At 49.4% G+C, this 11,550-nt stretch overlaps 1 protein-coding gene across 1 annotated transcript in view; it reads right to left on the bottom strand.

Annotated features, from left to right (window-relative positions):
• Nucleotides 1-4,993: 4,993 nt before the first annotated feature.
• STMN2 (stathmin 2) overlaps nt 4,994-11,550 on the bottom strand; it is a 37,653-nt gene continuing 31,096 nt past the window's right edge. The window contains exons 4-5 of the mRNA XM_036437290.2: nt 8,687-8,878; nt 4,994-6,380 (exon numbers count right to left, since the gene is read on the bottom strand). Of these exons, the coding sequence (XP_036293183.1) occupies nt 6,321-6,380; nt 8,687-8,878 (252 nt within the window). The 3' untranslated portion in view covers nt 4,994-6,320. The remainder of the gene's footprint in view (nt 6,381-8,686; nt 8,879-11,550) is intronic.

Here is an 11,550-nt window from a genome sequence, read left to right as displayed (position 1 = left end):
ACGTAGAGGATGTTTATGTTTGGGGCGGTGATGGCCTGGGAAGGAAGATATCACGGAGAGGCCCTGGCTGGGTGGCTCAGTTGGTTGGAGTGTTGTCCTGTACACCAAAAGGTTGTGGGTTCAATTCCCAATCAGGGCACATACCTAGGTTGTGGGTTTGGTCCCCAGTCAGGATGCATATGGGAGGCGGCCCATCGTCTCTCTCTCTCAATCTCTCTCTATCAAAACAAACAAACAAACAAATAAATAAAATAAATCAATACAAACATGTCCTTAAATGAGGATTTAAAAAAAGAAAGAGACAAAGAACGATATCATAGAGGAGGCAGTCATCAGTTATGCCAAATAATGTCCAACAACATGAGGCCTGAGAATTCACTTGGACCCAGCAGCAGGAGGTCATGGGGAACCCGACAAGCCTCGTAAGTACAGCCCGGCGGTGGGCCGAGGCCTTGTTGGAGCTGGTTCACGAGAGACGAAGAGGAAAGACATGACAGTGAGGGAGACAAGGCTGCACAGCAGAATTGGGGAATGTGTCAGCAGTTGGTGGGAAAAATGCAATAGAATTTTTCTAAGGTGGAAGAAGTCATAGCATGTTTTAATGCCGGTGCTGTAGAAAGAAATATGAAATAGGAGGGAGTGGGGAGGATTCCTGGGGAGATCCATCTGGGCTGGTGAGAGGAGTTGGGCCTCGCGTAGAAATGACTCAGCCCTGACTACAGTGGAAAAGGAAACGGCGGCGCTGAGGTGTGAGGGGCGGGGGATGCGTTGCTGGGTCCAGGCACAGCGTGTCCTCAGCTGAGAGTGAGGGTGGGGAGGAGAGGTTGGGAGCTGAGGAGGTTTAAGAGAATACAGAGCACTCAGGCATGGTTGCTGGAAAATGTGAAGGCTTGCATGAGGTTTATGTTCATGAATTTAAAGGCGGGTCAGTCAGGAGAGCCGTGCTCCTCTGCAGGGGAACAGGCCTGAGCTCGATGGAGAGTTCGTTTAGTAGGTCATGGGTGTGGCTGATTGGAAACGGCACTGAGGGAGGCAGTTGTCTGGATACAGAAGAGAGATTGCAATGATTGCCCAGGGAAAAGAAGCTGGTAAGGTGGTGGTGGTCGTGGTGGGGTGATGACCTTGGAGGGAAGGGACACAAAAGGAACTACCCAGAGATTGGGGTCTTGAAGGACAGGTATTCGGCTGGAAAGAGGGGAGGTGGAGGCCAAAGAGGGGGTGCCTGGCATGGAGAGGGTGGAGGGATTGTGACTCCTGACAATGACACAGTCTAGGGCATAACCCGGAGTATGGCGGCTTAGAGAAAGCTGAGGGGGAGGCTCACTAGGGAGGGATGTCAGGGGACTCAGAGCAGAGCGTGGAGGCGGCCTCTGTGTGGTATGAAAGTGGCCAGTGGTCAGGACAGGGATGGGATGGAAGCAGGTAACAGTGACCGGGAACTACAAATTTCAGGAGACCTGGGGCTGGTAGTGACCTTAACAATGAAGAGAAGAGGTTGAGTCGTCTGGCAACATGGGAGTCCGGAGTGGGTGTTTCGGGCAGAGGGAGAATGATCTGGCCACTAAGAGCCAGGCAGAGACTCAGATTACAGCCGGGGCAGCCGTGTCCTGGGTTGCCATTGGGAACGGTGTTTTTGTTTTTAAATATATTTTATTGATTTTGTACAGAGAAGAAGGGAGAGAGATAGAGAGCCAGAAACATCGATGAGAGAGAGTCATCTATCAGCTGCCTCTTGCACACCCCCTACCGGGGATATGCCTACAGCCAAGGTACATGCCCTTGACCGGAATCGAACCCGGGACACTTCAGTCCCCAAGCCTATCCATTGAGCCAAACGGGTCTCGGCCGGAATGGTATTGTTGCCAGAGAGAACTGGAGGCTGAAAGGGGACAAGGTGCGCACAGTGCTCAGGACAGCGGTGTCTGCCAGTGAGTTCTCCCACACGACTTATTTTTTATTTATTTTTTCTCATTTTTTTATTAAGGTATTATATGTGTACATACCTTACCAATCCCCACCCCACCTCCACTCCCTTACATGCCCTCCCTCCCCAGAGTTTTTCGTCCATTGGTTATGCATATAAGCATGCATCCAAGCGACTTAAATCTGTTTTCCTTTGTGGTGAGGTGTTAGCAAGTTTTCCAGTTTTCACAGAAGTGTTGTTTTCTGATCGTCTAAACTGGTCCTTTGTAGGACTTAAAGCTGGATTTCCAATCATCTGAAACCAAGCAGACACTGTCGGACTACGGAGGAAGGAAGCCTGATGGAAACGAATATTTAAGAAGTGCCTACCGAGGCCAAGCCCTGCACTATGTATTTCTCAGTGGGCTGCATTAATTCATTTTGTTCCTGCATTGTGTGTGTGTGTATGTGTGTGTGTGTGTGTGTGTGTGTGTGTGTGTGTGTGTAACACTTGCTAAACACTAGGGATTCAACAATAAACTTAGAGACTCTGCCTTAGAGGAAGTAATGGTTAAATGAGAGAAACAGTAAGCAAGCAGGAAGGAAAGCGCAGTGTGGCCTGTGCTGATGGTGAATAACCGCTGGTTTCTCACCGCACACGGGTGCCTGTGAAGGTATCTAACCGCAGCTCTTCTCGGGCGTCACATGGACCCTTTCAGAGTAACGCTGTGTCACAACCACCTCAGGCCTCGGGGGCTCAGGACAACACACTTACTTTTCCTTTCCCGTTTCAGGCTGGTGCCAGCTGGGCATGGGGACAGCCTGGTGTTTGAGGGGTTCAGGCCACTCCCCCGTCCCAGCACCCCTGGGTGGCATGTCCTCGCGACAGGCTGGGAGGGGAAGCTGGCAAGCCGCTGCACATTTCTAGCCTCAACTCGGGTCAAGTCCACGGTCATTGCAGGGGTCAGTGTGTCCCGTGGCCACATCCTAGGGCCTCCTTTGAGGGGAGGTACTGCAGAGTCACATGGTGCGTGGAGAGTGAGGAGGTGAGAACACTGAGTCCAGCAACCACCCCCAACTTCCGGGTGAGGACATTTAAAGGACGTACGCACCTGCCCAGGGTCCGAAAGCTAGGCACCTTCACCTCCACCTTCATCACAGTCCTTGCCGCTTCCAGCATTTACAGTGCTTGGGAGCACGTCGGAGGGGTGGGTGGCTCACCAGCTGTGGGGTGGGAGAGGTTCAAGGAAGACTCTGAGGGCAGGTAGGACCTGGGGCTGATCTGAGTAGTATTGGCCAGATGGAGTTTCTATTTGGTTTAGCAGCAAAGAGGCCATTGGTACTGGTGGGAGTGGTTTCGCTGGAGACTGAGAGCAGAAACAGATGGTGGTAGGTGAAGGGGTGCATACGAGGTGAAGGAAGGGAAACAACTTCCAGAAGCTTGGTCCATATGGGTAGAAAAAAGACGGCAGTAGGACTGGAATAGGATAGTATATAGTATTTATTTTTCTTCGAAGACCTGAATGCTTGCTGCTAACCTGCAAGTTAGTAGGAAGGCCCACTGTTGGCTGTAGAAATGGCCTCTAAAATGTCCATTGTGCCCTGGCTGGATGTTCAGTGGGTTAGTGTTGTGTCCCAATACGCCAAGATTATGGGTTCAACCCCTAGTCAGGGCACATTCAAGAGTCAACCAATGATCATTGGTATATGTACAAAAATAATAATTTAATAAAAAAAATTAAAAAAAGAGTCAACCAATGAATGCATGAATAAGTGGGACAGTAAACTCATGTGTCTCTCTCCCTTCCTTTTTTTCTCTAAAAATAAAAAATATATATATATCCATCACATCCTTGTACCTTGGCACAGATGGACTCCACTGGACTGTAGGGGGCGAGGAAGAGAAGAGTTGGGTACGACTCAAGAAGAGGGAGAGAAGACAACTCAATGACCGTGTGTACCATTGCAGACTCACATGGTCCGGCTCACTGTCCGTCAGAGAGCTTGCAGAACCGAATTAATACATTTATTTAACTAGGATTTAGGGAGTGAGGTACCATACTTATCACAAGCAGGTCTGAAGAGACTTTGGGGGTACCAATGGATTTAAATGAAATATTCATAAACCTTGCTCCTACCTTGAATACACGAAGGGCCTGCGGGAGCCTCAGCCATGGGTGTGTCAGGGAATTATAACCCGCAGAGGTGGTTGACACCAACAAGCATAGGACGTTTTCTTTTTTACCCTTTTGTTTTCTTACCCTTGAAAATAATGCCTGTGACTCTAGTTACCACCAAAGCAAGCCAATCAGGAACGGATCGATATTCCAAAGAAGGGGGCATGGAGCTCACATTTTTAAGCATTTGCAGGGCTAGCTTTCCCCACAAAATACTCAAGGTGGAGACCAGATGGCCTCAACCTTCAACTTGGCTTGTTAGCACTGCCAAGGATGGCAGCCCAGCTTATTTTTTCCGTCAATCCACGGGGTTTCAATTATTCATGATTTCCTGCTGAACTGGACGCGGTTCCGCTGGTCCTGTAGGGCCATCTGGGCTGAGAGCAGGACCCGCTGTCCCATGTGGTTGGCAGTGCGGATGCTGCGGGAGGGCAGGGAGCCGCACTGTCACAGGCTGGGGAGGTGGCCTGGGGCCCAGGGAGTCTGAGGGGGTGCCCGGGACCTTCCAGGGCTTCTGAAAGGGGCTCTCACCCCCAGAATGATCCGTCCGAACCTGTGGTACTTCCATCCGTCCTGAAGGTGGTTAAGGGGACCAGATCAAACACAACTCCCACCGTGCAGGCCTGGCAGAGGGACCGAGAAGGGAGAGGGGCCGCCTGCTGCTCCCAAAGGGAAGGGAGCCAGGGCAGCACTGGCTTCCTCAAGCTCTCATTACCGTCTCTTCGCTCATTTATCGTTTGTTTATTTTAGATCCTTTTTGTGAGTTTGAGCCAAACTGACAGCATATGCTGGGAAGCAAGGTCTCCAGTGCTCCAGGTCTTTGCTGCTGAGACGGTCTAATCCACTGACCGTTTGCAGGTCTGGACTCTGGGCTCAGACCCGTGAAGGGGGCAAGAGAACAGACCAACCCTTTATTAGTTCACAGAACTCCGATTCTTTATTCATCACAGCTTGCTCACAATGACATACAGGAAAGAGCACTAATGAGGAGTAAATATGCAGGCAGCAACCTTTGGGAGTTGGGAGTTGGGGAGAAACGACTTCAAAACTGTGACCGGTACCGACGGGGGGATCTGGTGAGTCTCGGCTGGCACAGGGCCCTGCCAGCCCCTCACTGCGTCAGCCCCGCAGATGGAGTGAGATGTAGCTTTTTAACCGGCAGCATAGCCGCACACTGGGAAGAAAGACCAGCTTGTGTGAAAGTCCGCAGTGTTTCTGACTGTGTTTCTGACTGTGTGTGTGTGTGTGTGTGTGTGTGTGTGTGTGTGTGTGTATCTCAACGCAACGACCAGCTCACAGTTTCCAAGTGAAAACTATTCAGTAGCATCATGTACTTGTACTATAGGTAAGAGCTTAAAATGAACATCGTCCATCATGGCATCCACAAATAAGCCACCCGACACGTCAATTAATTCATTCCACCAACAGAACTTAAAGGAGAGAACTAAGCCCACTTCATGAAGAGCGATGTCACGGCTGCTGGAACCATTTAACACGTAGCGCTTTAAAGGGTCATTTTTTTTTTTTTGCTTCCACCCAGATTGATCTCAGGCCTGTCTTCTCATCCATCCCTTTCTAAAACCGAAGCACACAGCAGCCCACCATCCAGTAGAAGTGATGTCAGTGCTATGGTTGGGGGTTGTTCCTAGCCTGGCTTTGCTGCTTCTAGGCAGTCAGTAGGCTATGAATGAACAAATGTAGAGCTAGGAGTGGAGTCATAACACCTGTGGTCTAGGGCTGGGCTCAGTCAAGCTCAGGGATGACAGAGCAGTCTAGGTCATTAGGCAATGGTGGATCTCTAGCACCATAGGCTGTCTACTGACCTCGTTTTTCTGTTGGAATGAGAGAGGGAGGGAAGGTAGCCAGACGTGGGGAGCTTCGGAAAGAACAGACCCAGCGGTTTCATTTGCGTGGAAAGACACAACATCAAAAGCCTGTTACAGGACATGTAAGGTTATGAAATAACTTGCATAATGCAATACTTGTATTTTTTAACAAAAATGTAAGTATTTACAAAATAAGAACCAAGGTATTTTTTTAAACATCAAGCAAAACATTCTGCAAAGAGACCGCATTGACTTTTTTTTTTATTTTTGATTCTGTTTCTGTGTGTGTGTTTTTTTTAAATAGTGAGTTCTTTTTAAACCATGTCACACATTTCTCATACTGATATCGCAAGATCCCTTAAGATATAGGCAGGGGGACTTCCTAGTGGCAGGCAGTGCCATACCCTCGGTCGCCTCAGCCGGACAGCTCCACCTGCAGCTCCTTGTTCCTGCGCACCTCCGCAGCGTGCCTCTCCTGCAAGACACCAGGGGACAAGCTGTGTCACGGAGCCCGCAGTCTGCTCCACGCAGAACCGCGAGGGCCCGCCCGCTCCTTTGCATGCTGTGTGCATGACTGGAAGTAACCTGGTGTGACATCTACCCTCAGGACATGTTCTCATTTCCCAAGAAAGGAACACATGGAACCCAAGACATGTCACAAAGCAGAAGCTCTTAGGAGACTTGTGGCATCTTAAAAAAACAACCACCACCATTGTATTCAACAGAGACTATGACCAACAGAGAATGTTAACTATAATATTATGGCCACTGTATAAAACCAGTGACCACTGCTCAGGATTCCTGATGTATCAGGAGGGGAACTTTCTGCAAGGCGAATTGAGCATCCTGGTGAGGAGAGGAGTGTGCCTGTTTCTAGCAATGCCACGTAGGATTTCTTAGGGCCTAGGATGTGAGGTAAAGGTGGAGTCACAATGATCCTGAATGGAACACAGTGGTTCTCTGCTGTCCTCGGTACCAGAACCTGTCCGCAGATATCTCACCAGTTATGTGGGAAAGTGGGGGCTGAGGGTACAGGGAGAAAGGTTCAAGGTCATGGGTGTAAATTTCAGCCAATGCAGCTTTGCTCTCCCTTGCATCTCAGTCAAGCACTCACTATGGAACCACCTGCAGCAGGCTGGTTTCTGGTGCCTCCTCCAAATGCTGACCTGGCCCATGTGGGTGAAATGGTTGTGAGAGTGTGAAGGGACTGGGCTTACGCAGGAAGTTAAATCTCAATGTTAGGGTTTGACTGAGGCACCCAGTGGCTGTTCTGGCTCCTGCTCAGGTCACCCTGAACGTCACACACCCTCAGAGCCTTCCCCGCACAGCTTCCGGGCATCCCTTAGAGTTCAGGTGCCCGTGAAAATCTCCATGGAAGTCAGTGTATATATCTTAGGTTTTATGTCTGATTTCCTTTGGTTCTGGCCTGATATGTAGTCAGAGAATGGGAGTGAAGAAACAAAGAATCACTAGAATGTCAGGCTGAGACTACCCGATTCTTAAAAGAAATGGGCCAACTCTAACAGATGACACAAAGCTTCCTAAGCAATACTCAGAAAACAGGGCTGCAAGTGTCCGAACTCTCTCTCAGTGTTCTGGTGGCCGGGACAGTCCCACATCGCCCTGTGTCTCCAGTGCCTACCATGCGATAGCACCCAGGACAGGAGGGAGGGTGGCTGCTCAGAAAGGACTGAGGCAGCCTATCCTAAAGGCCCTCTCTCACAATGCTTAATCTGATTTTTGAAAAAGGATAGCTATACCATCCATTTTGGAAGGAAGGCTTTGAGGGGTGGTGGTAGTGATGGTGGTAGTGGTGGTGGTGGTGGTGGTGGTGCTGGTAGTAATTATGGTGGTGCTGGTAATTATGGTGATGGTGGTAATGGTGGTGGTGGTCATAATAGTAGTGGTGGTGGTGGTAGTGATGTGATGGCGGTGGCTGGTGATGGTGGAAATGGTGGTGGTGGTGGTGGTGGTGGTAGTGGTGGTGGTGGTGGTGGTGGTGATGGTGGTGGTGGTGATGGTGGTAATGGTGGTGATGATGGTGATGATGATGATGGTTGTGGGGGTGATGGTGGTGGTGATGGTCATGGCGATGGTCATGGCCCTGTTTGTGGATGGCACAGAGCCTACAGAAGGGCAAGAAAGAACATTTTGGGGAGGTTCTGCAGCGACACTCATCCTGACTGGGGGGACTGAGTGCACATTTGGTGGAGGGAAAGGCACCAGGTATGGACGGGAGGAAATGAACACCCCTTGGCTCCCCCTCACTTGGGCTCCATGCAGTGTTACCGCAGCTGAGCTTTCCACGCAGAGGCTCCTGGGTGGAGAGAACAGGTTCCCACCATTGGTGAATGCTCTGTCCTTTTCTGACAAATATACTTTTACAACAAAATATTGATGTATTTAACATTACACATTAATCAGTGGTTAAACTAAAATTAAGCATTATGTATTATATATGTATGAAGTATTGCGTGGTTCTAATTTAATATTTCCAACAGGTTGGCTCTGAAGGTTAGTACATCAGTCTTTCCTACATTGGAAAAGAATGAATCAGCCTCCCTTAACCATGCCCCTGGAAGTCTGGCACAATTCCAGCTTCCCGATAGGGCCCAAGGCCCAGCCCATGTTACAGCCCCACTAGGTCTGTCTACCCTGAGGCCTGAGCAGGGCGAGAGCTGTGCTGGCATGCGCAGGCTCTGTCCCGGTCTCTGGGGCCCGATTTGCAGTTCGCCCAGCTGTGTCTGAGGAATGCGCCTGCTCAGGACCTGAGAGGATTACCTTCTCTTGCAGACGTTCAATGATGGCGGCCAGGTTAGCCTCACGGTTTTCCTTAATCTGTTCCATCTTCAGGATCAGCTTCTCCTCGGCCATTTTGCTGAAATTGTTGTTTTCCTCCAGTGCCTTCTGCAGGACTTCCCGCTCATGCTCTCGCTTCTCCGCCAGCTGTTTCAGCACCTGGGCCTCCTGAGACTGGGGAGAGAAACACGTCCTCTGAGAGAAGGAGTGGCCTGGCAAAGAAGCAGCATGTCTGGCCAGAGCACGGCTGGTCCCTGGGCCCTCCCCTCCATGCCTCAGGGCTTCCTACGGGCGGGGAGCTGGGAGCTGTCGTTAGCTGGATTTCAGATGTGAGTTTTCTGGAGAGGCTGTCTTAGAGAAAACACATAATCCTCACTGAGGAGTTCATGTTTCTGTTTTTTATTGAGTTGCTGCTGTGCATTTATGCGACAGGGGATGCTGCAGTTAATCACTGGGTAGCAGCATCTACTGAAGCCAGATGACCGTAAGTAGAATTGGAGCAAGTTCGGTCTTTTTTCTGCCTCATTCTTATAGATCAGCTGTAGGTTGAGGGCTGCAATGAACGTCCCAGTTTCGCCAATCTAACCACCACATTCACTTTCTGGTTTAATTCCATGCTCCCCTTCCCCTCCCTGACCCCCCCCCCCCCTTTTTGTTTCCTCATGACAAATTAGCCTTGGAGACTTGTCAATAGTGCAAACTTAATGTCCACGTGGCCGCCGACTACAGGAAGCCCTTGTGCTGGCCTCTCTGTACCATTCCGAGGTCACCTAGGTCATTTTTGAAACCCTGTGGTTGCTAAGTGATCCGAGCAGAAACACCAGGAGCAGACACCCCTCACCCCTGCATTTTCTCGACTGTCATTCACCTGCAGCAGCAGGGGGCAGCATAGTTCTGCACATGAATGTTAACGGCAGTCAGGGAGCTTGGTAAACAAGCAGAGGCCTGGTAGCCACCACCAGAGATTTCGGTTCTGTGGCTATTTGGTGAGACTCAGGAATCTATATTTTTGATCAGCATCCCCAATGATTATAATGCTGGCAGTTCTCAGTCTATGTGTGAAACGTACACTGGCATGGGCTTCGACACCAGGCCTGTGTTCACCTTTTAGCTGTGTTGGTGATCCTGATGTGTTAACTCCTTCCCACCTGCCTTTGCTCCTCCACAATTACACAGCTGCTCAATACTGGCCTTTCCGGGGGTAAGACTAAATTACTACACACTCCTTGTTCCTGGGTAATTACTTGGGATTGGCTGGTCCTCTGAGATGCATTAAATGTGAGTATCTACACAATGGTAGGTTAAAAAATATATTCCACTAAAAGCATCAATAGGAAAACATTTTAGTTGATGGTAGTGGTCATGGGGTCTTACTAAATAAATCTTGATGTATAAACCGTATGAGATCTGACAGGGGTAGAGACTCAGATAAAATTTTACAGGCATGGTAAAATGGTGATACCCTGCAGAAAGCCTAATGAGGCCCGTGGATGTATTTATTCTGACCTTTATCTGGAACATGTTGATGATTCACTGGAGATTAGAAAATCCCGGGAACTGAGCCCACTTCCAGTTTAGCCCCATATGGTTTCCCTGGCATCTCAGAGGACCCGCCGCATCCCTGCTCTGTGACAGCCATGAAACGGAGATGGAAAACCGGGAGGAAATGTTAAAACAAGTTCAAAATCAAAGGGAGCTTTTCTGGAGAAGCATGAAAAGCACTTTCTAGCTGGCTCCTCCTCCTGCCTGCAGGTGGACTACTGGTAAAGCTTCCTGTGTGGACTTCGCTTCTTCCCTGCTATCAGGGCTACCGAATTGTTCCAGAGAGAGAGACTGACTGATTGAAGGTGTGTGTGTGTGTGTGTGAAGTTTTACTCTGAGAACACTCTTCATGCAGTTACTACCTTTTGGCATATGGATAAAGACAGTGCCTATCTCATAGGATTGTTTATAAGCATCAAATTAAATGTTTGCAAGGTACTCAGCTAGTGTCCAATACAGAGAAAGTTAGTACTGGGCAAAGAGTAGCCATTATTATTGAAACCCAAACTCAAAACCCGGCGACTGGGAGATGATGGCAATTAACCTCTTGGCACAGCTACACTCAGTGGGAAATGCTGGTTGCCTCCTGAGTGCAGGGTATTTGTTCAGACATCTTCGTTATTGACACCAGTGGGCTCAGGGGTCCTCATGGTGATGGTAACCCTTTCCCACTCCCCCCTCTGCACCAGCCCATTCGCTGCATGGGCTACAGTGATAGAAAAGGTCACACTCAGTGAGCACCTCAAAAAATTGGGGGAAACCACTGATCCTTCATCTCAGAACACGCAGTTCAACCTGTAACCCCCAGACTGGAAAACTTCCAGATGGAGAGAAGTCTAGGTTCTCACAAAATGAGGGTGCCACGTGCCCCAGAACTAGAGGTAAGTCTGGAATTGAGGTTTCTCTTTAATGGACAGGAAACCCCGAGGCAGTGCCAGGAAAGAAAACCAAATAGATAAAAACAAAGCCCAACAAAATGTGACTTCAAACCCTCTCAGTGGGCAGTGCTTCTGGGCAGTTCTTCTCCAGTCAGGGTATTAGCAGGCTCTTCCCTCTCTTCTTAGCGCACCCAGCCTGGCGGCCCCAGATAGGAGCTCCCTGGCTACATAGGAGCCACCTGGCTAGGTGGGAGCCAGCTGGATTTTTTTTTTTTTATATCAATCTTTATTGTTCACCAGCTGGATTTTTTAAGGCCAATTTTTTCCGTGGAGAGAGTTACCCTGGGTAGTTATCAGGGGTAACTGCGGAATTGTTAATTTCCAGAAGCTCAGATTAACGTTGGATCTTGCATTCTTAATTTTCTT

This window comes from Pipistrellus kuhlii, unplaced genomic scaffold (genome assembly GCF_014108245.1).
Source record: "Pipistrellus kuhlii isolate mPipKuh1 unplaced genomic scaffold, mPipKuh1.p scaffold_m20_p_14, whole genome shotgun sequence".
Taxonomy (NCBI): Eukaryota; Metazoa; Chordata; class Mammalia; order Chiroptera; family Vespertilionidae; genus Pipistrellus; species Pipistrellus kuhlii.
This window is presented reverse-complemented; position numbering and strand designations above follow the sequence as displayed.